Source organism: Dendrobates tinctorius, unplaced genomic scaffold (genome assembly GCF_039654945.1).
Source record: "Dendrobates tinctorius isolate UK_male_01 unplaced genomic scaffold, ASM3965494v1 ptg000070l, whole genome shotgun sequence".
Taxonomy (NCBI): Eukaryota; Metazoa; Chordata; class Amphibia; order Anura; family Dendrobatidae; genus Dendrobates; species Dendrobates tinctorius.
The window spans coordinates 84,552,436-84,579,566 of record NW_027361738.1 but is presented as its reverse complement, the minus strand read 5'-3'; the positions used below and the strand labels follow the sequence as shown (position 1 = coordinate 84,579,566).

Genomic DNA, 27,131 nt, shown 5'->3' with positions numbered 1-27,131 from the left:
AGGGCATTATGGCTTAGAGAGTGGACTCTGCGTCCAAAGACTCTCTGATTATATCTTCCTTACCAGAATGGCCTTTTATTTGGAACGTTCCCCACGCAGGGTCAAAGGATTCCAGGTCTCCTCTAGGCCCAGTCAGTAGTGGAAGTGTCGACCCAATCAGTCTGGATCTGAGGGATCTAGGTCCCAAAGATTTTCCGCTCAGTGTCTTCTGGCGTTATGTGGTCGACAGCAGCAGGGTAGGCGGCCACCTACTTCTGTTTCGTTAGGACTGGGTTTTTCTGTCGTTCACAAAGAAACGTCCTTCCCTTCCCGTCCTCAAAAAATCAGAGGCGAGAGCAAGGGCTTTTTCCCAAGACATACATTCACTGCTTCAAAACGGAATAATTGTTCCGATCCCAGAAAACTAAAGGTTCGAGGGGTTTTAATCGAACACGATTGTGGTTCCCCCCCCAAAAAAGGGAAGTTTGTAGCATCCATCAACATTCGAGATGCTTACCTCCATATTCTGATTTTTCCCCTTACTAGAAACTCCTGTGCTTCGCCATTCGCGAACAGCATTTTCAGTTCACAGTTTTATCCTTCCTGCTTGGATGACCTTCTAATCAAGGGTCTGTCCTTCCAGGACTGCGCGGAGTGTGTTTGTATCACTTGTGATATTCTTTCTTGCCTGGGCTGCCGGAAAAACGTAAAGCAAGTCTTTCCCCATTTTGGCCCAGCGGATGTCCTTTCTAGAAATGACCCTGGACACCTTCCAAGGGGGTGATGCTCCCTCGAGACAATGTCCTAGCCCTTCATCAAAGAGGCTGCGCACTTTGACACTCATCCTGTCATTACATACGGTTTGCCTTGAGGGTACTGGGAAAAATAGTGGAATCAATGGAAGTGGTTCCCTTCACTCAGCTGCATCTCCGTCCCCTGAGCATGCTCTTCTGACTACTTTGGACAGGAACCCGTTCTCTTTCGACCACCGGTGCCCCTGCGGGTCAGGCAGCCTCTCAGGTGGGGACATTGAGGTCTTTTCTCATCCAAGGGAAATCCTTTCTCCCAGTTCAATGTCTAGTGGTGACTACCGATGCCAGTCTCCTTAGCTAGGGAGCAGTCTTTCGTTGTTACACTGTTCAGGAGCACTGGTCAACTCGGGTGTCGAGCCTCCCGATGATCCGGCTAGCTCTGCAGCAGTTCCATTATCTCCTTGCGGGTCACCCTATCCAAATTCTATCGGACAAAGCCATGGCTGTGGCATACAGTGGGGCAAAAAAGTATTTAGTCAGTCAGCAATAGTGCAAGTTCCACCACTTAAAAAGATGAGAGGCATCTGTAATTTACATCATAGGTAGACCTCAACTATGGGAGACAAACTGAGAAAAAAAAATCCAGAAAATCACATTGTCTGTTTTTTTTTCATTTTATTTGCATATTATGGTGGAAAATAAGTATTTGGTCAGAAACAAGCAATCAAGATTTCTGGCTCTCACAGACCTGTAACTTCTTCTTTAAGAGTCTCCTCTTTCCTCCACTCATTACCTGTAGTAATGGCACCTGTTTAAACTTGTTATCAGTATAAAAAGACACCTGTGCACACCCTCAAACAGTCTGACTCCAAACTCCACTATGGTGAAGACCAAAGAGCTGTCAAAGGACACCAGAAACAAAATTGTAGCCCTGCACCAGGCTGGGAAGACTGAATCTGCAATAGCCAACCAGCTTGGAGTGAAGAAATCAACTGTGGGAGCAATAATTAGAAAATGGAAGACATACAAGACCACTGATAATCTCCCTCGATCTGGTGCTCCACGCAAAATCCCACCCCGTGGGGTCAGAATGATCACAAGAACCACGCGGGGGGACCTAGTGAATGAACTGCAGAGAGCTGGGACCAATGTAACAAGGCCTACCATAAGTAACACACTACGCCACCATGGACTCAGATCCTGCAGTGCCAGACGTGTCCCACTGCTTAAGCCTGTACATGTCCGGGCCCGTCTGAAGTTTGCTAGTGAGCATTTGGATGATCCAGAGGAGTTTTGGGAGAATATCCTATGGTCTGATGAAACCAAACTGGAACTGTTTGGTAGAAACACAACTTGCCGTGTTTGGAGGAAAAAGAATACTGAGTTGCATCCATCAAACACCATACCTACTGTAAAGCATGGTGGTGGAAGCATCATGCTTTGGGGCTGTTTCTCTGCAAAGGGGCCAGGACGACTGATCCGGGTACATGAAAGAATGAATGGGGCCATGTATCGTGAGATTTTGAGTGCAAACCTCCTTCCATCAGCAAGGGCATTGAAGATGAAACGTGGCTGGGTCTTTCAACATGACAATGATCCAAAGCACACCGCCAGGGCAACGAAGGAGTGGCTTCGTAAGAAGCATTTCAAGGTCCTGGAGTGGCCTAGCCAGTCTCCAGATCTCAACCCTATAGAAAACCTTTGGAGGGAGTTGAAAGTCCGTGTTGCCAAGCGAAAAGCCAAAAACATCACTGCTCTAGAGGAGATCTGCATGGAGGAATGGGCCAACATACCAACAACAGTGTGTGGCAACCTTGTGAAGACTTACAGAAAACGTTTGACCTCTGTCATTGCCAACAAAGGATATATCACAAAGTATTGAGATGAAATTTTGTTTCTGACCAAATACTTATTTTCCACCATAATATGCAAATAAAATGAAAAAAAAACAGACAATGTGATTTTCTGGATTTTTTTTCTCAGTTTGTCTCCCATAGTTGAGGTCTACCTATGATGTAAATTACAGACGCCTCTCATCTTTTTAAGTGGTGGAACTTGCACTATTGCTGACTGACTAAATACTTTTTTGCCCCACTGTATATCAATCATCATAGGGGTACCCGCAGCAGGGCGGCCATGCACGAGGTAGCACTTATTCTCCGATGGGCAGAGAGGAACCACTCGGTATTTTCAGCAGTGCATATCCCAGGCATGAAAAATTAGGCGGCAGTTTTTCCTAGCCGTCACAATCTTGCCTTGGGACAGTGGGAACTTCATCTGAAGGTCTTCGACAGTTCTGTATTCGTTTAGGGACTCCAGATGCGGATCTGATGGCTTCAAGTTTGAACACCAAGATACTCCACTTCAGAGCTCGGTCTCGGGATCCCAAGACCATCGAGGTGGATGCACGGGTCTCTCCATGGCATCAGTGTCATGGTCCAGTCCGGAGTTTATTTTCTGCTGTCTTCACTCCGGACTGGTCATGCGGGAGTTAATCTCCTCAGCCTCATTCTGGAGCTAGCTTGGCTATTTCAGTCTCTCACAGCCTGCTGACCAGTGTTAGTGATAGCTCAAGCTTCCAGTTTAGAGCCTCTGACCCTTGCACCTTGGTGTTCCTCCTGCCTTTGACTGATATTCACGTGTATGACCCGGACTGATTTCTGACCCCGTCTCTTAATAATAATAAATTTTATTTTTATAGCGCCGACATATTCCGCAGCACTTTACATTTCAGAGGGGATTTGTACAGACAATAGACATTACAGCATAACAATAATCACATACAGTAGATTATAACAGATACCAAGAGGAGTGAGGGCCCTGCTCGCAAGCTTACAGTCTATGAGGAAAGAGGTAGACACGAAAGGTGGGTGGTAACAGTTGCCCTGATTGTATGGACCAGCCAGTCTCTTGGTATTTGTCTCTTCTGTTACGTTCCCTCTCTGGCATCTGACTCCCCGGCTTGTATCCCGACCACGTATTTCGTCTCACGTTTTGGACCCCGTGCTCATGTTCTGGCTTTCTGACTCTCGGCTTGGTATTTTAACTACGTGTATTGCTGCTCCTTCTAGTACGTCTGCTCTGCTAGTTTCTGACTCGGTTCATCTGACTATTCTCTCTCGTTACCTGTGGCACCTGTGCTGTTGCTCAGGGTTGCTGCTCTTAGTGTGTAACCTCTCTTCCCTCACCAGCTCCCCCTGGTGGAGGTTTCACTACAATCAGTTTTGTCTTCCGTATGTGTTTTCCCCCACTTTCGTTACTTCCGAGGGTCATCAGGAAGATCAAGGTGGAGGAGACTCCAGTAATCCTAGTTGCCCCAGATTGGCCATGCTGGGTATGGTATGCAGAGTTAGTGCAGATCGCCGCCAATGTCCCGTTGCGACTGCTGGATTGTCCAGTTCTGCTCTGCCAATGTCTGATATTTTTCATGAGAACTCAGAGGCCCTGTGTTTAATGGCTTGGCCCTTGAAGCCTCGGTGCTATCTCAAGCTGGGTTCTCTCTTGCATCTATCACCGCACCCGATAACCATTTTCGCATGGTTCAGGGACCGCGGACGTTCTCGTGTCTTCTCTGTTCCTTCTATTTTGTGAGTTTTTTCCAGACTGGCCTGGAATCAGGTTTGGCAGTCACAACTATCAAAGGCCAGATCTCGGCCTTATCTGTTTTATTCCAGCGCAGGATTGCTTCCAATCTGCGAGTGAGGACTTTCATTCAGGGGGGTCTCCTATGTGGTACCCCCCTATAGAATGCCGTCAGAGGCCTGGGGACCTTATTTTAGTCCTGGGTGCTCTTCAGCAGATGCCTTTCGAACCGTTCCAGGACGTCTTGTTGCCAGTTCTGTCTCGGAAAATCGCTTTTCTTGTTGCAGTGACGTCAGAGCGTCGTCTATGAGGCAAGTCTCAGAGCTAGCCCCTCTGTCCTGTCGAGTTCCTTTCCTGACTTTCCACCAGGACAAGGTGGTCATCAAACCGTCTGTTGTTTTTTGTCCAAGGTGGTCTCGTTTTTCCACCTTAACGAGGACATTGTCCTTCTCCCTTTTGTCCAGCACCAGTACATCGGGTAGAATGAGCTCTTCACACCCGGGATGTAGTGAGGGCTCTCAGAAGGCACGTCTCGAAGACGGCGCCCTTCCGTAGGTCGGACGCCCTATTCGTGATTCCTGAGGTTCTCGGGCAGGGTTTAGCCACTTCAGGGCCACAATCGCCAAATGGATTTGCTTGGCTATTCAAATGGGCTACTATATCAGGGGCACGCCTATCCCAGCAGGGATTAAGGCACACTCTACTCAGATGGTGGACGCTTCTTGGGCTATTCGGCATCGGGAATCGTCAGAACAGGTCTGCAAGGCTGCAACTCAGTACAGCCTACGCTCTAAGACTTCTGCACATGTGGCCCTTTGCAGATGTATTCTGTAAGCGGCAGTAGCGAACCTTTAGTCAGTTGGTACATGTGGTTCGATCTGTTATGTGATTCCCCTCCCAGGGACTGCTTTGGTCCCCTAGTCTGTGTCCCCCAATGAGGCGAAGGAGAAATAGGGATTTTTGTGTACTCACCATAAAATCCTTTTCTCCGAGCCACTCATTGGGGGACACAGTACCCACCCTGTTAACCTTTTGGCTTGTTCTGGTTTTCTTTAATTTGATGTGTTGTACTCTGATATGATGTTAATGATCTCCTACTGCTTTTGCACAGAACTGGTTCTCTTGGAGCCAGCATGAGGGTGTATACTGCAGAGGAGGAGCTAACCGTTTTTGTATTCACTTAGTGTCAGCCTCCTAGTGGCAGCAGCATACACCCATGGTCTGTGTCCCCCAATGAGTGGCACGGAGAGAAGGATTTTACGGCGAGTACACAAAAATCCCTATTTTTCATTTCTATTACTTTTGGGATGTTACTAGCACTTGTTTTGCCATCCAGCTTGTCCTATTGTAAGAGGATTGTGAACACCACAGCAGTGTTTTTCATACTTTCCTTCGTTAAATAAGATTTGGTTCAGGTGATCACGTAATCAGAAGCACATTAAATAGAATGAGGTGTACTCTGGTGGAAATTCAACTGACACTGGAATGGAATGGCTGTCAGACATGGAGAGAAGCTGATTTTTATAAAACTGTGCAGTGGTCTCTTAATTTTTGCCAGAGGGTTATGTATAGTACAATATATATATATATATATATATATATATATATATATATATATATATATATACATACATATACACAGTGGGGCAAAAAAGTATTTAGTCAGTCAGCAATAGTGCAAGTTCCACCACTTAAAAAGATGAGAGGCGTCTGTAATGGGAGACAAACTGAGTAAAAAAAATCCAGAAAATCACATTGTCTGTTTTTTTTTCATTTTATTTGCATATTATGGTGGAAAATAAGTATTTGGTCAGAAACAAAATTTCATCTCAATACTTTGTGATATATCCTTTGTTGGCAATGACAGAGGTCAAACGTTTTCTGTAAGTCTTCACAAGGTTGCCACACACTGTTGTTGGTATGTTGGCCCATTCCTCCATGCAGATCTCCTCTAGAGCAGTGATGTTTTTGGCTTTTCGCTTGGCAACACGGACTTTCAACTCCCTCCAAAGGTTTTCTATAGGGTTGAGATCTGGAGACTGGCTAGGCCACTCCAGGACCTTGAAATGCTTCTTACGAAGCCACTCCTTCGTTGCCCTGGCGGTGTGCTTTGGATCATTGTCATGTTGAAAGACCCAGCCACGTTTCATCTTCAATGCCCTTGCTGATGGAAGGAGGTTTTCACTCAAAATCTCACGATACATGGCCCCATTCATTCTTTCATGTACCCGGATCAGTCGTCCTGGCCCCTTTGCAGAGAAACAGCCCCAAAGCATGATGTTTCCACCACCATGCTTTACAGTAGGTATGGTGTTTGATGGATGCAACTCAGTATTTTTTTTCCTCCAAACACGACAAGTTGTGTTTCTACCAAACAGTTCCAGTTTGGTTTCATCAGACCATAGGACATTCTCCCAAAACTCCTCTGGATCATCCAAATGCTCTCTAGCAAACTTCAGACGGGCCCGGACATGTACAGGCTTAAGCCGTGGGACACGTCTGGCACTGCAGGATCTGAGTCCATGGTGGCGTAGTGTGTTACTTATGGTAGGCCTTGTTACATTGGTCCCAGCTCTCTGCAGTTCATTCACTAGGTCCCCCCGCGTGGTTCTGGGATTTTTGCTCACCGTTCTTGTGATCATTCTGACCCCACGGGGTGGGATTTTGCGTGGAGCACCAGATCGAGGGAGATTATCAGTGGTCTTGTATGTCTTCCATTTTCTAATTATTGCTCCCACAGTTGATTTCTTCACTCCAAGCTGGTTGGCTATTGCAGATTCAGTCTTCCCAGCCTGGTGCAGGGCTACAATTTTGTTTCTGGTGTCCTTTGACAGCTCTTTGGTCTTCACCATAGTGGAGTTTGGAGTCAGACTGTTTGAGGGTGTGCACAGGTGTCTTTTTATACTGATAACAAGTTTAAACAGGTGCCATTACTACAGGTAATGAGTGGAGGAAAGAGGAGACTCTTAAAGAAGAAGTTACAGGTCTGTGAGAGCCAGAAATCTTGATTGCTTGTTTCTGACCAAATACTTATTTTCCACCATAATATGCAAATAAAATGAAAAAAAAAACAGACAATGTGATTTTCTGGATTTTTTATTCTCAGTTTGTCTCCCATAGTTGAGGTCTACCTATGATGTAAATTACAGACGCCTCTCATCTATTTAAGTGGTGGAACTTGCACTATTGCTGACTGACTAAATACTTTTTTGCCCCACTATATATATATATATATATATATATATATATATATATATATACACTCACTGGCCACTTTATTAGGTACACCTGTCCAACTGTGTGTTAAGACTTAATTTCTAATCAGCCAATCACATGGCGGCAACTCAGTGCATTTAGGCATGTAGACATGGTCAAGACAATCTCCTGAAGTTCAAACCGAGCATCAGTATGGGGAAGAAAGGTGATTTGAGTGCCTTTGAACGTGGCATGATTGTTGGTGCCAGAAGGGCTGGTCTGAGTATTTCAGAAACTGCTGATCTACTGGGATTTTCACGCACAACCATCTCTAGGGTTTACAGAGAATGGTCCGAAAAAGAAAAAAAATCCAGTGAGCGGCAGTTCTGTGGCCGGAAATGCCTTGTTGATGCCAGAGGTCAGAGGAGAATGGGCAGACTGGTTCGAGCTGATAGAAAGGCAACAGTGACTCAAATTGCCACCCGTTACAACCAAGGTAGGCAGAAGAGCATCTCTGAACGCACAGTGCGTCGAACTTTGAGGCAGATGGGCTACAGCAGCAGAAGACCACACTGGGTACCACTCCTCTCAGCTAAGAACAGGAAACTGAGGCTACAATTTGCACAAGCTCATCGAAATTGGACAGTAGAAGATTGGAAAAACGTTGCCTGGTCTGATGAGTCTCGATTTCTGCTGCGACATTCGGATGGTAGGGTCAGAATTTGGCGTAAACAACATGAAAGCATGGATCCATCCTGCCTTGTATCAACGGTTCAGGCTGGTGGTGGTGGTGTCATGGTGTGGGGAATTTTTTCTTGGCACTCTTTGGGCCCCTTGGTACCAATTGAGCATCGTTGCAACGCCACAGCCTACCTGAGTATTGTTGCTGACCATGTCCATCCCTTTATGACCACAATGTACCCAACATCTGATGGCTACTTTCAGCAGGATAATGCGCCATGTCATAAAGCTCGAATCATCTCAGATTGGTTTCTTGAACATGACAATGAGTTCACTGTACTCAAATGGCCTCCTCAGTCACCAGATCTCAACCCAATAGAGCATCTTTGGGATGTGGTGGAACGGGAGATTCGCATCAGGGATGTGCAGCCGACAAATCTGCGCCAACTGTGTGATGCCATCATGTCAATATGGTCCAAAATCTCTGAGGAATGCTTCCAGCACCTTGTTGAATCTCTGCCACGAAGAATTGAGGCAGTTCTGAAGGCAAAAGGGGGTCCAACCCCTTACTAGCATGGTGTACCTAATAAAGTGGCCAGTGAGTGTATATATATATATATATTATTGTATTGCATTGGTAGCACACTTGTGCAGTGATGAGGCAGTGACCCACAAAATACAAACACAAAGTCTCTTTAATGCAGTTACTTCACAGCATTAAGGTCCAATTCACACACAAGTGCATATAAACTCAGTGTTCAGTTCATAGTACTCAATGATACACGGAATTTTTCAGTTTCACAGTCATTAAACACGCTGGACTTCCCTTTGTTCAGTATCCGTGGGTGACTGCAGCACCGTGTTAAAATCTTTTACTCACACTCACAGCCATACACAGTCCATGATATCCTCCTGTTTGCAATCGTTACACACGCCAGTCCTCCTCTGACCAGTTACCATGGATGACAGCAACTCTGTGTACGCTGTGGGTGCCAGGCCTCTTGGCTCCGCTCTGTCCTGTGTCTCCTTAGGGTATGTTTCCACGAGCAGAAACCTATAGCGCTTTGGACGCAGTACATGTCCGCTCCGTCCAAAGCGCTGCCGGCTTTTGAACGCAGGTGATTCCACATGTGTTCATTGAACCATGCGGAATCACCACATCCAATACATTGTATGGGACATTTATCTTGCGGAGCGTCTCCGCAAGATAAATATGCTGTGGTCTAGAAAGACGCACCACGTGTGCGTATACACAGGGCTGCCGGAGGTGACCCTGCACACATAGTGGAGATGGAATTTCATGATCCCATCCACTATGCTGTAACATCTGGCCACTGCGGGTTTGACGCTGCAGATGTACGCAGCATCAAACCCGAAGTGTTTACTGCCCGTGGAAACATACCCTTACACAGACAAAACTGCAGAACCTCTGCTCTGCACCCTCACCTGCCAAACTGAAACTGGCCCTGACACTGGACCTGACACACCCAAACACTTTCCTGTAGGGCTTTTAACAAAGAAACCTGTGGCCTTTAGCCAAATAGAAAACCCAGGCCAGGAATGAAAGGAACTGCACGACTACCATCCTGCAGTCTGTTTCACAACACAACATCCCAGAGCAGGTTTTCCCTACATCTACCTTGGACACTAGCATGTCCAAGACTAACACATACTTTTATTATTTCTAGTCTGCATGTTTTTTCATACCCTTTAAAAGAGCAGTGTGGATAAATATAAAAGTGAATGTAAAGTACCATCCTGGTAGAAAATGTGCATATAATGCTGAATACATTTCTTCTTCCTTTGATTTCTAGCCGTCGAGTCCAATTCTCCAGGGAGATCGATCCCATAGAGCTTCCTAATTGCCAGCTCATAAAGGGGATTGGTAAGTGGCTGCAAAATTCACTGTGACCTATAAAATTAGATTTACTGGTTAATATATGGAGCCCTTCTTTAAAGGAGAACCCACTTATAAGAAGCTGATCGCAGCGAGTACTGGAATATATTGTAATGATATTTTATTTTCTGTAGCCCATGTTGCCTGATCTTACCTGAGATGTTGTCATTTAGAGAGATGCTTACATAGGCCACATGGACCATAGGAAACAATAGATTGGAGGATTGATGGACTTTTATGGGAGAATGTATAGGGCATGCTCTGTTGTCTGTGCAGAAGTCATTGCGCAGGGAGGGAGGAATGATCTGTGATGATATTGTCAATGGTGGATCCTGTGACCTCCATATACCATGTATGGTCCTGCCCGTGGTGACTGCTGAGAAGTAATTGCTACAGCACAGGGTTTTTATTCCTGCTAGTAACATAGCCTACTGTTTAACTAAGGTAAGTTTTTATGTTCTGACACATTCTCTTCAAATATTGTATCTAAAGCCTTTATGTTTTATTTTTGCCTTTTTTTTTGTTCTTCACTCCTCTTCAACTTTGTACTTATGCAATGAAGAAAAAAAACTAAGGTTATGTTCATACTAGATGTTTTTTAAGATTCTGATTTTACTTCATAAGGTTTTGGCACAAAGAACGTTGCAAAACCTGACACGCAGGAACACTCAGTTTAGATTGGAGGTGCAAATATTGGACTCTAGGAGCATTCCCTGTACTTATCAGTTTATGAGCCGAGTTTCGGGCAGATTTCCAGTTTCGGAAGCCTTGATTAAAATAAATATTTGGTCATTATTAGAAAAGTCCGCTGCTTGTTGATGGTTTCCATGACAAAAACAAACCTGATTGTTTAGCGCTACATTGTGCGCTATTGAAATAAAATGCAACCAACGCCTCTTTATTTCATGATTACTCTTGCAGAATACGGCTCTGAAGACATCGCCATTCTTCCCAACGGTCTGGCCTTCATCACCTCTGTAAGTACACCGGATCTACTGATAAAATTAAAGAGTTTATCTGGGGTTAGAAAAACAGTCAACTTCTTCCATAAACAGCGCCACTCTAGTCCGTGGGTTGTGTCTAGTACTACAAGCTAGATCGATTGAAGTAAATGGAGCAGATCTGCAATACCACGCACAGCCTGTGGATAGGGATGGCGCTGTTTATGTAAGAAATAATATTTTTCTTATTCTTATAAGCCCACTTAACACTAAAATAGTTTTTCCATGCCAGGTAATAAAATCCACATTCTGCAAAACATTACTATGCAGTCTGGCCTGGAATCTGTGTCAGGGTATTCTGGGTTAATAATAGAGGGTCTATAATATTACAAATTGTCCCTCTCTGTAGAGGATTCAAGATGTTCTTGCATTAAAAGGAAGGTCCTATTGCGTTCAATGAGAACCTGTAATGCTTACTTTCGCCAGTGGTGGCGCTGCAGGGAATTCACATACTCGCTGGATTTCCCATAGATCACAGCTGATCACGAGGGTCCTAGCAGTGTAATTAGTTTTTTTCCAGGGTATTGTTTGGTTTTAGCTCCAGTTATTCCACTTCCCCTTTGTTTTGTTTTTTTTGTTGCTGGGATAAGTTTCTATTCTTCTGTAAATAATCAATATTCACGTTCTAGCACTAGTGTGAGCCCCGCAGGTTCTGTGCTCTGCTGCCGTCGACTGATCTCCAGTTTGGAACACCAGGAGTTAATGCACTTACATTAGGAGCTCTAAGATCTGGATTCCTGCTATGTCACCAGTCACACCCAGAGCTGCATTCTGAATTCTGCACTGATTTAACAGAAGCCCTTGATGTCTTAGCCAAGCTCACACTTTAGTACAATGCTCGTTTTTGTACAAGTTGAAAACCTTGGCAACAAGAACGGACCGCCCACCCCCTACCTGTTGTGTGTACTTCTAGGGTCTGAAATTTCCTGGACTTATGAGCTTTGCTCCTGAAAGACCTGGAGAAATTTTCCTTCTGGACCTGAATGATGAGACGCTCCGTCCATCCACTCTGCGGATCAGTAAAGGGTTTGACTTGTCCACATTCAGCCCTCATGGAATCAGCACGTACATTGATGAGGAAGGTGAGGTCCATATGGGGGCAGAGTACTGGTCTCTGGGAGATTTCAGCTCTGCAACTTGTAGAGTTCATGAATGCAGCGCTTTTTTTATAGCATTCTATAATGCTGTAGATAAGACCCCAATGGAACCTGAAAGATGATAAAAACAAGTTAGTTATACTCACCGGGGGGCAGGGGTGGGTGCGGTGGTTGTCGCGGTCCGGTCCGGCGCCTCCCATCTTCTAGAGATGGGGCTAAAAAATATTTTTTGCAGTTGTTTCATAAAAAAGTTTTGCACCATTTCCTTTCTATAGCTGCTGTTTTACCCTGTCTACTTCTAGCTGCAGAATGAGTTAACTGAGAATTTGTAAGTGAGTTCCTTCTGTTTGTAACTTTTTTGTAACTCAGCCACAGACCACATCAAAAAATGCTGCAAAATGTCTAATTAATCACAATTGCAAATGTTTTTATTTACTTAGTTACATGGATTTAGGACTAAAAAAAAATCATGTTATCATGTTCTCCAAGCTGGACGTCCCCTTCAGAGTATTATTAAGGGTATGTGCACAGGTTGCGGATTTAGATGCGGATCCGCAGCATTTTTGGCCGCACGGATTTACATCGAATCCGCAGTGTACTGCACAGCCAATGTTATTCAATGTGAAATTAAGAATTGTTGTGCACATGCTGCGGAAAAATCCACGCAGATTTACAGCGTTTTATTTTCCACAGCATGTCAATTCTTTTTGCGGATCTGCAGCGTTTCTGCACCCATTGACTTCCATTAAGTCAGGCACATCGGCAGCAAAACTGCAGGTCTAAGAAAGGTCTGCGGATTTGCTGCGGATGTGGGTGCGAAAAACGCTACAGATCGGGAGGCGGGAAGAGTGTGTGGCCGGAGACTTTGTGCGTGTCTGAGTGTGCTGGGGTCTGCGTGTATGTGCGTGTCTGTGTGTGTCTCTGTGTGCGTGTCCCTGTGTGTGTGCAGGTCTGTGTGGCCAGGCATCGTGTGATGGGACTACTGCTCCCATCCGGCTATGAATGCTGTCACATATGACAGTGACAGCATTAGACGATGATGGAGCAGTAGTCCCATCACTCAATGTCTTTGTTCAAGTGAAAAAACAAAACAAAAATACAGTGCAGACAGTACATACAACATATAACATAAAGTACATACTCACCAATCACCTAGCCCCGACGCCCTCGATCTCCTGTAACCAAAAATAAAATAATAAACCAACCTATACTTACCTTTCCGCCGTAGTCCAGTTAATAACGAGTGTCCAACGACGATCTCCCATGTAAAACACTGACATTGGGGATGTCACTGTTCTACAAGGCCCTCCGGCGTGCACTGACAGGCGAAGGTAATCCTACGCTATGTATCCCTCCGCCGCCGGGAGAGAGGTCACCTAAGTTCATTCTCTCACTGGCAACGATGTGTGAGAAAATTCTCATGCAGCATTGCCGTAAAGTGAGAGCCTGAACTCAGATAACCTCTTCAGTGATGCACTGCAGGAGCCATTGTCTCCAGTCAGTGCATCGCAGGAGGCCTTGTAGAGCAGTGATATCACCCGATGTCACTGTTCTACAGGGGAGATCGTCGTGGGAGATTTCTATTGTATGGCGAGTGCCAAAAATCTGCATTTAGTCACTGACTGTAATATGTTGTTGGTGCTGTACAGAAGTATTATGTGACGCAGTATGGCAGTGTTATGTTAGCACTACATGCATTAATTGGATACGGTGGTATTATTTACACATAGTATTGGAGTATTATTTTGGCTGTGAATTATATTATGGGTATTTGTACAGAAGAGACATTTGGCGTTGGGTGTTTTTTTTTTTCTTAAAGGGGTAGTCTGGTCTAAAATGAAAGTCTGCAGTCGCTCTGTGACTCTGTGCTCATTCTAGACCTTACAACCCCTTTAAGTTCAGATCTATTCGTGTTGTATGTGAATATCTTTTACATTTCCAGATAGAACTGTATAAAAATCTCTACCGTACAGCAAATCTCCAGAGTTCGGTTCCTATGTGGACCGGCCCCTTATCTCTACCTTTTTTAGGGTTTCTCATATCTTGGAGCAAAGAAAAAAATTGCGCTCCAATCTACATTTTCAGCCTTACTGGGGGGAGCGTTTTGAATTTTTATTGAGGTCTCTTAATGGTCCCCCTCTGTTTCAGATGACTCGGTCTACCTCTTCGTGGTGAATCATCCCCATTACAAGTCTACCGTTGAGATATTCAAGTATGAGGAGGAGGAAAATGTTCTCGTCCACATGAAAACCATTAAACACTCAGCGCTGCACAAGTACGGAGGATAAATGACAGATTTTACAAGGGAAATCAGAGGAGTAGAACTCGCCGACTGTTATAAATGTTGGTGTTCCCATGCCGGGACTCCCCTCTATGAGCCAGGAAGGGCCATGCTTCGTTTTTTGCTCTTTTTTTCCCCACATACTTCTTCCAAGTGTCATATCCATTATTTTAGTTCTTAATTTTTTATTCTGTTAGTTCCACCATCTTTTGAAATCTGTAACTTTTTTTAAAAACTTTTCTGCTGATGTAGCTTTGTCAGGGCTTGTGTGTTTTTTTTTTTGTTTTTTTTTTTGCACCTGTCCCCGTATGGTGGCGTCAGCTCTCGGTATGGGCACCCTGATGGTGATACACTGTTATATTGGGGTGCGGGTTATATATTGAACTGCATAGCCCTCTATTGAAGTAGCAGAGCTGAGATCGTCCGATGTTCAGACTGATGCACTTTTGCTATTTTTTTGTCTTTCAGTGTCAATAACATAGTTCCAGTCGGACCAGAGAGCTTTTACGCCACTATTGATTTTTACTTTTCGGACGTCATCATGAGACTTGTAGAAATGATATTTGGATTGACATTGTCAAACGTGGTGTATTACAGTCCAGGAGAGGTCAGAGAGGTCGCAGCGGGATTCTACAGCGCTAATGGGATCGCCATGTCTACTGACCAAAAGTATCTACTCCTCATTACTGCAAATCAACCATTAGTCTATAGCGTCCCCTATAACAGCAGTCTGGGTGTGTAGTCTGGAGTCCCCTATAACAGCAGTCTGGATGTGTGGTCTGTAGCCCCCTATAACAGCAGTCTGGGTGTGTAGTCAAGAGCCCCCTATAACAGCCGTCTGGATGTGTAGTCTGGAGTCCCCTATAACAGCAGTCTGGATGTGTAGTCTGGAGTCCCCTATAACAGCAGTCTGGGTGTGTAGTCTGGAGTCCCCTATAACAGCAGTCTGCGTGTGTAGTCAAGAGCCCCCTATAACAGCAGTCTGGATGTGTGGTCTGTAGCCCCCTATAACAGCAGTCTGGATGTGTAGTCTGGAGCCCCCTATTACAGCAGTCTGCGTGTGTAGTCAAGAGCCCCCTATAACAGCAGTCTGGATGTGTAGTCAAGAGCCCCCTATAACAGCAGTCTGGATGTGTAGTCTGGAACCCCCTATAACAGCAGTCTGGATGAGTAGTCTGGAACCCCCTATAACAGCAGTCTGGGTGTGTAGTCTGGAGCCCCCTATAACAGCAGTCTGGGTGTGTAGTCTGGAACCCCCTATAACAGCAGTCTGGTTGTGTAGTCTGGAGCCTCCTATAACAGCAGTCTGGATGTGTAGTCTGGAACCCCCTATAACAGCAGTCTGGTTGTGTAGTCAAGAGCCCCCTATAACAGCAGTCTGGATGTGTAGTCTGGAACCCCCTATAACAGCAGTCTGGGTGTGTAGTCTGGAGCCTCCTATAACAGCAGTCTGGATGTGTAGTCTGGAACCCCCTATAACAGCAGTCTGGTTGTGTAGTCAAGAGCCCCCTATAACAGCAGTCTGGATGTGTAGTCTGGAGCCCCCTATAACAGCAGTCTGGGTGTGTAGTCAAGAGCCCCCTATAACAGCAGTCTGGGCGTGTAGTCTGGAGCCCCCTAGAACAGCAGTCTGGATGAGTAGTCTGGAGCCCCCTATAACAGCAGTCTGGGTGTGTAGTCTGGAGCCCCCTATAACAGCAGTCTGGATGTGTAGTCTGGAGCCCCCTATAACAGCAGTCTGGATGTGTAGTCAAGAGCCCCCTATAACAGCAGTCTGGATGTGTAGTCAAGAGCCCCCTATAACAGCAGTCTGGATGTGTAGTCTGGAGCCCCCTATAACAGCAGTCTGGATGTGTAGTCTGGAGCTTCGTATAACAGCAGTCTGGATGTGTAGTCTGGAGCCCCCTATAACAGCAGTCTGGATGTGTTGTCTGGAGCTCCCTATAACAGCAGTCTGGATGTGTAGTCTGTATGTGTAGTCTGGAGCCCCCTATAACAGCAGTCTGGATGTGTAGTCTGGAACCCCCTATAACAGCAGTCTGGGTGTGTAGTCTGGAGCCCCCTATAACAGCAGTCTGGGTGTGTAGTCTGGAGCTCCCTATAACAGCAGTCTGGATGTGTAGTCTGGAGCTCCCTATAACAGCAGTCTGGATGTGTAGTCTGGAGCCCCCCATAACAGCAGTCTGGGTGTGTAGTCTGGAGCCCCCTATAACAGCAGTCTGGGTGTGTAGTCTGGAGCCCCCTATAACAGCAGTCTGGGTGTGTAGTCTGGAGCCCCCTATAACAGCAGTCTGGATGTGTAGTCTGGAGCCCTCTATAACAGCAGTCTGGATGTGTAGTCTGGAGCCCTCTATAACAGCAGTCTGGATGTGTAGTCTGGAGCCCTCTATAACAGCAGTCTGGGTGTGTAGTCTGGAGCCCCCTATAACAGCAGTCTGGGTGTGTAGTCTGGAGCCCCCTATAACAGCAGTCTGGGTGTGTAGTCTGGAGCCCCTATAACAGCAGTCTGGATGTGTAGTCTGGAGCCCCCTATAACAGCAGTCTGGATGTGCAGTCTGGAGCCCCCTATAACAGCAGTCTGGGTGTGCAGTCTGGAGCCCCCTATAACAGCAGTCTGGATGTGTAGTCTGGAGCCCCCTATAACAGCAGTCTGGGTGTGCAGTCTGGAGCCCCCTATAACAGCAGTCTGGGTGTGCAGTCTGGAGCCCCCTATAACAGCAGTCTGGGTGTGTAGTCTGGAGCCCCTATAACAGCAGTCTGGGTGTGTAGTCTGGAGCCCCTATAACAGCAGTCTGGGTGTGTAGTCTGGAGCCCCTATAACAGCAGTCTGGATGTGTAGTCTGGTGCACCCCCATTCAAATATCAGTGTAAGTTTGTGAACCCTTCAGGATTTTCCATATCTCTGCAGTTGACTGAAAACTACATGAGATGTTCACACAATTTCAAGCCCTAAAAGTAGATGAGAACCAAAAGGAAACAAATGAGTGAAAAAATATTAGACTTTAAATGAGGAATGTGATCCAATATCACGTCTGCAAGTGGCAAAAGTATGTGAACCTTTAGAAATGAAGATTTAATTGGTGAAATTAGAGTCTGGTGTTTTCAATCAACAGGTCACCCACTCACATCTGATTGTCATCCTTTTTAAATTAAAGAATAGAGATCGAGCAAAGTCTGATCCTCACAGCACAAGTTTATGGAAGCATGGCATGGATCAAAATGGATTTCTGAGGACCTTAGAAGAAGCTGTTTGTGCTCATTAGGATGGAGAAGTTTCATAAACCATCTCAAAGGAGTTTGGACTCCACCAATACACAGTCAGACAGATAGTGTACGAATTGTCATGACTGCGGACGCAGCCCATCAGGCGCCTCCATGCCGACCGACCACAACGGTGTGGGGCGGGCGTCCCCCGGGGATGCAATATGGACCCTCTATACCACAGAGGGGGACCCGAGCCTACCCACACTAGGGAAGGGCATCGACCGGGATACTGTGGCAGCTGAGCATGTGGCCAAAGAGAAGACACGTAGGACTTGATAACACCGGTTACAAGAGACTCAGTCACTGGGTGCGAGGCTCCAGTCACAGAGGGATTCCAGAAACATAACACAGCCAACACAGTTCAGACAGGGTCAGGTACAGGACAGGTACAGGATCAAGGATTCAGACCTGTATATACCACCTCCAGGGCAGGGTGCAGGAACAGGACAAAGCAGGAATCAAGTTAGGGATTTTGGTACCAAAACATAGACGGGAGAGGTCCAGGCACACCAAACACACATGGCAAAGTTCAAGACCTTTGTGAGTAGCTCTGGCCCCGACCATAAAGCAGGATGAGTTTATATAGGAGCTGCCCCTCAGCAATTGCCTGGGGACAGCATTTCAAATACACATATTAACCCTGATAAAAGCAGGGGAGGTCTGGCTGCGCACGCCCTAAGCACACACAGAAACCATTGCAGCACAATCAGTGCAGGAACTGAGGCTCAGGGCACCTGTCAGTGGCTGTATACCCAGACCCACGGGGAAAGTCATGCACCAGATGCAAATGACCTCACAACCCACGGGCAGCTTCCACAGCGGCAACCAGGTACCGAACATGCAGATGGTCATACAGCAGAGCAAAGACCAAACACCACATGCACGGCTACGCAGCAGAGCAGGGAACTGAGCAGGCTTTATACAGGTAACAGCCAGCAGTATCCCAGCTCAATTAGGGGGAAAAGAGCAAAGGGTTAAAGCAAAGACATGCATTGTCATGCCGACAACCAAATAAAGACAGAACGGCGTGACACGAATGGAGAAAATTCAAGACCATTATTTCCCTCCTTGTGATTGATCGGTAAATAATTATCACTGCAAGAGTAAGTGGTATAATAGTCCATAAAGTCACAAAGGAACCCAAGGTAACATCTAAGTAACTAAAGGCCTCTCTCATATTTGTTAATGTTTATCAGTCCACTGTAAGGAGGACACTGAACAACAATGGTGTGCAATGCAGAACTGCAAAGAGAAAGCCACTGCTCTTCAACAAGAACATTGCTGTCTGTCTGAAGTTTGCTATAGATCTCCTGGACAAAGCCAGAAGGCTATTGGGACAATATTTTGTGGATAGACGAGATCAAAATAGATATTTCTGGTTTAAACGAGAAGCGTATGATTACAGAGAGAAAAACCACTACAGTCTACATACCTCACACCATCTGTGACACACGGTGCTAGTTGTATCATGGTATGGGCTGTTTTCTGTATTTGGACCAGGACAGCTGCTATTATTAATGGAACAATGAATTGTAATTTTTATACCAATTATAAAGTACAATGTCCAAACTTCTGTCCATGAACTAAAATTCAAGAGGATGTGGGCCATGCCGCAAGACATCCAAGGCATATAATTGTTGTTTTAGTTCAAATTTATACAGCTATATGGAAAATTCTTAAGGGTTCACAAACTTCTAAACACCACCGTAATTGTAGTCTAGGTGCCTATAATGACAGCATTTTGTGTTTCTTGTAGGTACATCTATGTCGCTGACTTCACTGGCCGCACAGTTAATGTTTTTGAAAAGTACGCGAACTGGTCCCTGTCTCCAGTAAAGGTAATCTTGAGAACAAGGTGGGGTCTTATTTCCGATTCTCACAGTGATGTGTTTTATGGAGATATCAGACAGAGACCACTTTTATCCATGTGAGCACCACAGCCGTCACCATTGACCCAAGGGATGTTACTTTTCTTGCCTGCATTTTCTCTTCTACACATCTTTCATAACCAGTTACATGACAACATTCTGTCTGTCTGCAGTCACCACAAAGGCAGAGCTCTCTGCCTCTGAATGTAGACAGCTCCCATTGAGCGGTGTATGAGTAGGAAAGTGGACTGACCTATGGACCTGTCTGAAGTAGGAAAGTGGATGCGAGATGTGTCATAAATATACTTGATGTGAACTGGTGTATACATAAGGGGAGACAGCGAGAAAGACTGGAAGATGGTGAAGTACTGGGCTTTGGCCACTAGGGGGAGACAAAGAACAGCAGGAAGAGGAGACGGTGCAGTACTAAGATTTGGCCACAAGATGGAGATAGAGAGTAGTGAGGAAAGGGCTTAAAAGCTAGGAAACCGCATAGTCATGGTGGGCGGAGTTACAGGAGCTCTAGAGGGGAATTCCCATGGAGGGGAATAAATAGAGAGAGTGAGTTCAGAAGGGAGCCTGTTGTGAACACTTTTGACCTGGCTTCTGAGTTTGGGCTCCCTCTGGTGGTTGCTGCTGGTAATGGAGCTGGTCTGGCTGACAGAAGTCAATCACCTGAGCTGGATGATTGGAGGTCAGGTGTTACAGACTGGGGAGATTTAAGTGAGCAACCTTCCCTCAACTCTTGACGGTGATTTGGTTTTCTTCCGGAGCCTTTTGGAAGTCTGCTTGCCTCCTGCTTCGTCCTGCATCTTTCAGATAAGTTATTTGTCTGCTTGAACCTTTTTTGCATTTCTGCCTTGCTGGTGTGAGTCCAGCCTGGTTCCCTGCTTGGACCTGTGCTGGACTCTGTTTCATTGGCCTCAGCTTAAGTCAGTCTTTGCAGTATTTCTAATCCCCTGTCATATCAGTATCTTTTGTTTGCATCCAGTTACACCAGAGTTCTGATTTAGTGGGGGAGAGGTCGTGTGGCCCCGGTATTTTTGCATATCAGACGTGTTGGAGTTTTTCTTAGGGCTTTTGCGTGATTGCAGACAGTATCCTTTCCTGTCCTGTTCTATCTAGACAGTTTGGGCCCCATTATTTGCTTACTTTATTTTCTGCCTGTGTTTGTGCCTCATCTTGTCTCACCGGCAATATATGTTCGGGGGCTATCTATTCCTTTGGGGTTCTACTCTTGGGCAGTTTAGTTTTCCCCTTTTTCTCTTTAGGCTTAGTTAATTCTTTGGCTGTAGCATCTACGGCATCGTAGGTATGTCCCACGGCTAATTCTAGTTGTGTTGTCAGTTTAGGGGTCTGCAATCTGCTAAGTTACCAACCTCTCTGGTTATCTGGTTGCCTCGCCTATTCTCCTGTTATCCTCCTCGGTTAATCATAACAGGAGCCAGTCCAGGGGAAGGAGCTGAGCAGAGGAAGAGACTGAAGGAGGAAAGACGGGAAGAGGAAGAGCTCCAGAGGGGACTGGAAGGAGAGACGGTCAGGGGGGTGGCCCTGACAGGACAGCCACAGGACAAAGGAGGCCGGGAGGTACCAGATGAATGGACTCGGACGGGTGAAGCACTGTGGCGGTAGGCCTAGGGCAGCCACAGCGACAGAACCGTGAGGGACATAACTACAAGGGAAAGAAGGAAGGTGAAAGGTACCCGGCCCGTGTGTACGGAGGCTGTCTTGTTGCTGTGGTCGTCAGAAGGACGACCAACAAAGAAGACCTGTTGAACGTATATCGGTTTCTGTCTCCAGTCTGTTCACGGCGCAAAGGGGCCACCCCCCAGTCGGCACACGTACCTACATATGCAGTAACTCCTGAGCTGTGCGGTGTCAGTGCAGAGGATTTGGAGACCTAAAAAGTCATTAAGTCAATGAAGAGGCACAGAATTGTGGATCAAAAATCTTACAAGATGGCCACCTTAGGTCTTATAAAAAATAGAATCGTAGAGGTCAAGCAGACCCGTATGTGAAGCCTTTATATATGGATCGAGTAATACTTTTATAAAATTATTTTATGTTCTACCAGGTGGTGGAATTAGAGACACTTCCGGATAACCTTTTCATGGACCCAGTTACAGGAGACGTCTGGACAGGAGGTCATCCAAACCTCATGAAGGTTTTCCGCTACGATCCTAAAGATCTTCCCGGGTCAGAGGTCAGTGTATGAATTATAGGGGCATAATACATTATTGTGAAGATTCCAATTCTTTCATGCTCTTAATATTGGCAAAAATAAAAAGAATATGAGATTTAAAAATAAAAATCGTTGCCATCTGCAGACCCAGAAAAAACCTCCTCTGTTGACATAAAATCTTGAGTAAAACATACAAGAGAGGGAGGAGGGGGATGCAGCTGCAGTTTCTCTTTCTGTGTGTGAGACTCATGCTGTGAGGGAGGAGAGTTCTGATTGGCTCAGAGCGCACAACACAGCTTTTACATCACACAATAAAATCTGTAGTTGCGCTGACCTTCTCCATCTTGTGGTGTAGTGAAAGTATCACTCGTGGTGACCCTGACGCCAGGTCGCTTGTAGGGAGTGGGAAGCTTGGTGTAACCTGGCAGAATGTATTTCTATCTTGTTTTATGATTTTATTTTTGCACTTTGACCATTGCTTTTTACTTCTTGCAGATTGTCCGCATACAGAACATTCTCTCGGACAATCCCATAGTGACCACCGTATACGCCAACGACGGCTCGGTCATACAGGGGTCGTCCTGTGCGGCCGTGTACGAGAACAAACTTTTCATGGGTACGGTATTTCACAAAGCTTTGTGCTGTCAGTTGTAACAATGTGACTGGGCCCCAGAATTCTGCTCCGGAGGCTGAAAGACCACATTTGGCCAGATGGCATTTTATTGGTGGAATTGGCATCGATATTTAAAGAGGTTGGCCATTTTACGTCTCCTATGCTCTGGAATTGACAGCCATCTTTTCTCTATAAGGTGCAGGGGTATTCATCCATACCTGTTTCTGTCAACACTCAATCTCTATGTTGTCATCGATGCCACTGTTTATTATGTATTAAAGGGGTTGTCCAGGATTACAAAAAAACAGAAACAGCGCCATAGCTGTCCACAGGTTGTGTCACTTATTGCGGCCTACTTCTATTCAAATTAATCATTCTAAGGTGCAATACCACAGACAACCTGTTTACAGTTGTGGCGCTGTTTTTGCTTTTCTAAATTTAGACAACTTTATAAAATAGGACTTCATAATCATTTCCATGGGGGACGCCGCTTTGCTAAAAAGTCATATAGCCTAACAGAAGGATCCAATTACCATCTTACTTGGAGCTAAGATGTAGCAAGCATCATAATGTCTTCTAAGGCCACGTTCACACGTTCAGTATTTGTTAGACAGAACCTGGAGTGGGCGATAAATGCAGAAGTGGTGACGTGTTTCTATGACACTTTTCTTCTGATTGTTCCTCTCCTGGTTTTGGGTTACAAATACTGATATAAAATACTGAACGTGGCCTAACACTGTTATTCTTTCCAGTCTTTAGGCTTCTGAAAGGGATGATTTAAGATAATACATTGGATTAATATTGTGAACGCACCTGGTGCTGACATTTAATAATATAATGTAGATCAAAATATTCAGCACTAAACTATTTTTGGGTGTTGCACTACACTTTTCTGCCACTAGCTGGTGCTATAAAATATTGTACTACGTGTCTGCATTATTATGGTTTGTGCTTCATTCTGCCCATGAAGATGTTTCTGTGTAACAGCACAACAAGTGGTCAGATGGGGTACTGCAAGGGATAATGATAGTTTTAGGCTATGTGCACACGTGCGGAATTGCCGCGGAAATTTCTGCCACGATTCTGCAACTCCCTGCTATGTGCACACGTGCGGATTTCCCGCGAAAAAAATAGCGTTTTGCAAGCGTATTCAGCTTGCAGAATGCTAGCGTTTTCCAAGAGATCTGTAGCATCGCTTGGAAAACTGATTGACAGGTTGGTCACACTCGTCAAACATAGTGTTTGACAAGTGTGAGCAACTTTTTACTATTGAGGCCGCCTATGCGGCATCAGTAGTAAAAGGTAGAATGTTAAAAATAATAATAATAAAAAAAAAATCGTGATATTCTCACCTTCCGGCGTCCCCTGCAGCGTCCCCGGGCCTCAGTGATGCTCCCGGCAAGTCCCGTTCCCAGCGATGCCTTGCGGCGGCAATGACCCCAGATGACGTAGTATCACGCGAGACCGCTACGTCTTCACAGGTCATTGTCGCAAGGCATCGCTGGGAACGGGACTTGCCGGGAGCATCGCTGAGGCCCGGGAATGCTGCAGGGGACGCCGGAAGGTGAGAATATCACGATTTTTTATTTTAATTCTTTTTTTAGCAGGGATATGGTACCCAGAGCCCGGAGGGGAATCTTCTCTCCTCCAGACCGTGGGTACTATCCGCACATTTTCCGCTTACTATTCACATGGTGGGCACAGCCACATGCGGAACGTAAGCAAAACAATGCATTCCTATGTGTGCGGAATCCCCGCGATTCCGCAAAAAGAATGAGCATGCTCAGTATTTTTCTGTGATGCGATTCCGCTGCGGAAAAATCCGCAGCATTAGCACAGCATGTGCGGAATGCGATTGAATTCAATGGGTTGCGGATTTTTAGCGTTTACGCGGTGAAAAAACACGGCAAAAACGCATAAAATCCGCACCGTGTGCACACAGCCTTAATAGTCAAGAAATGTCAATATGAAATATAATAGTGACTTATGACTAATTATAAATATCTTGATGACTATGGTATGAAAATGGAAGTTAGTGGTGAATTTTTTTTTTATTCCTTTTAGAAAATATTTACCCCTTTGATTTTTTAAAATGCCTGACTTTTTAAGACTTGTATTTTCTATTTTTTTTTTCTAAATGTAATTTTTATTTTTTTCTTTTGTAAGCCAAAATGAAAGACTTGTAATATTGTGGATTAATGTTTTTTTTCCCAATAAAGTTTGATTTTGATCATTTTCTGTTTCCTTCATTTACATTATACTTCAATCAGTTGATTCATCAAACAATCCATCAAATCAGCCACCAGTCGATCTAATGATCTATCAATCATTCACGCTACGCCATCTATGACACTGTTTACACATTGCAGCAGCGCTTTTTTTTTTCTTTGCCATGATTTTGGTAAAACTGGAGCAACTTTACAGCGATTTTGAAAAATTAGAATTTTTTTTTTGCAACCCAAAAATTCCTAAAAATCCGCCCTGTGACCGCAATGTCACAGACATAATGTAACAAGCACAGATGCTGCATCTCCTTTACTTACAGACCTGCAAAGCCTGATTTAGCTGCCATTTAAATGCCGTGGTGTAAAATTAGCTAAAACAAAATATAATGTACAAAAATAAAAAGTATAAAAAGAAACAAAAGAAACATTTGTTATTTAAAAAAATCCCAAAAAATATATATCATCTACATGTTTCGATTTTTTTTTTATATATTTAAAAAATATATATTTAAAAATATATATACATTTAAAAAAAATCTAAATATATAATAATATAAATATATATTTTTAAATATATAAAAATAAAAAATATGTATATATATTTTTTTTTTCTTTAGGGTGAACACTGCAAAAAAAACTTGTATCTTTCAGAAAAAGGTAAATCAAAAAATTTTTTTTTTTTAATTTAAAAGCTGTAAAACCACGATGAATAATAGTAAAGTGAATGGTGTCTTTGAAAACTGCCTCATATTGCAAAAGAACAACCTTCATACCAATATGACAATGAGAATATAATAGAAAAAAATAGATGGTTCTTGGAAGAAGGGAAAGAAGAAATGAAAACGCAAAAAGGACAATCGGCTGTGCCAGGAAGGGTTACGGGAGGAGCAGCTGAGATTGAAGAGAAGATCCTGCCACTGGGAAAACAAGAGTCGCCCTTGGACGCTTAGCGGGTGAGCGGCTTTGTCTGGTGATCTCGGTAAATTGCTGCCAAACAAGTTTTTGAACAAGAATTGAAGAAGGAATTTTCTCTCGATCATTTGTGAGTATCGCACAAAGGAAGTGAGATTACTTGTTCAAATCCAGAGAAAAGGTTTCTGGATCAGTTTCTGTTGCACCTCTCCTGACCCCGTCACCAGCACAGAGAACTTTCTACAAATTGTGGTAAGGGCGCACCGTTTTCATATCACCGCCACTAAAGCCAGACAAGGAGAAACGTATCACACAAACCTCTCCCAACAAAGTATCACACAATCATGTTTTTCTCCTAAATTGTTCATCTTCCACCATTCCTCTTGTGATATGTCTTGAGTATACTCAGCAGCATACTCTTCTTTTCTTGGTGGCTTCAGTCACAATCAAATGTTTGGACTCCTCTGATCACGCAATGGTCATTATTGGAATGGGCACAAAGATTCAGACTGAAGGCAACAAAACCCACGAAGGTAGCATCTATGGAAACCAGTGTAAGTTTGCACGGGGCGGTAGGCGTGGGTAAGGTACGCGCCTCTCACGCCCCAACATGTTACATGCCTGTGGGGGTCGTGGCTGGGTGTGTGGACTTGTGCTATGGAGGCTCTACGACAGTGCAGGCCGCATGTTACCGATGACTTTGGTCGGCCAGGACCAGATGTCGAACAGTCCAATGAGGGAGACCACCAGTCAAAAATAAACGTTCTACTGAACGTAACTTGATGGGGATTACATACAGTAGAGGGCGGGTACACAACCCTATGAACGTTTCCTTCACAATACGGAGCATTCTTCACACACCTTTCCAATTCCTTTCTCGTTACTCTTTTGGTCTCCATTGTTTCACTTTACTTCACCACCGGCTCAGTACTACAGTCCAGCTAGCAAGAGTCCTATTCCAAACCTGCAGTTCCGTATATTCTTTCCCCACAAGGGAACTATGTTGCCGGTATGGCGGGTACTTATCTTCTCTGTCACTGATGCCTTGGAACTCCTGCCCGATGCGCTCTCTCTGTCTCATGTACTCTCACGTCTTGGCTCATTACATCTCGGAGTTATAAACTCTGGGCTATACTGCTAGGCGCCCTCTCCTAGGACCTGTCTCCATTTGATCACTCTGTCCTGTCAGTTTTCCTTTTCTCTTTGCTCCAGTTCATGCTAACCACCGTCTCGGTCTCTCCTCACTTCAGGACACTAACGTCAAGTGGCACTACTTAATGTCCAGACTTTAGGTCTGCTTCAGGTGTATACTGGGCCCTATCTGATGTCCTGAGACTCCTGACAAGAAACAGTCTGTCCCTTAACTCTTTCCCACTCTGGGCTAGTCCCAAACTATAACTCTAATTCTCCATACCGTTGGGCAGCACGCATTAACGCATGACATAGTACACATTACAACCAATCAAATGTCTTCAAAGGGGAACATGGGCAGCATGTCCATCTCCTTTCACCAGGAATAAAAAATAAAAACAATGTTTTTTACTCTGGTGACCATGTTACACCCCATTGGAATTTCTCTCTGGCACCTTCATCAGGTCAACA

The 27,131-nt window shown here is 44.9% G+C and overlaps 1 protein-coding gene across 1 annotated transcript in view; it reads left to right on the top strand.

Moving 5' to 3' along the window:
- The window catches only part of LOC141095765 (serum paraoxonase/arylesterase 2-like), a 55,448-nt gene extending 30,823 nt beyond the window's left edge, over positions 1-24,625 (top strand). Inside the window, exons 2-10 of the mRNA XM_073582069.1 lie at positions 10,004-10,074; positions 11,008-11,063; positions 12,001-12,169; positions 14,333-14,459; positions 14,934-15,134; positions 19,486-19,567; positions 21,672-21,800; positions 22,275-23,694; positions 23,957-24,625. Coding sequence (XP_073438170.1) covers positions 10,004-10,074; positions 11,008-11,063; positions 12,001-12,169; positions 14,333-14,459; positions 14,934-15,134; positions 19,486-19,567; positions 21,672-21,800; positions 22,275-22,433 — 994 coding nt within the window. The 3' untranslated portion in view covers positions 22,434-23,694; positions 23,957-24,625. The remainder of the gene's footprint in view (positions 1-10,003; positions 10,075-11,007; positions 11,064-12,000; positions 12,170-14,332; positions 14,460-14,933; positions 15,135-19,485; positions 19,568-21,671; positions 21,801-22,274; positions 23,695-23,956) is intronic.
- Positions 24,626-27,131: the final 2,506 nt, after the last annotated feature.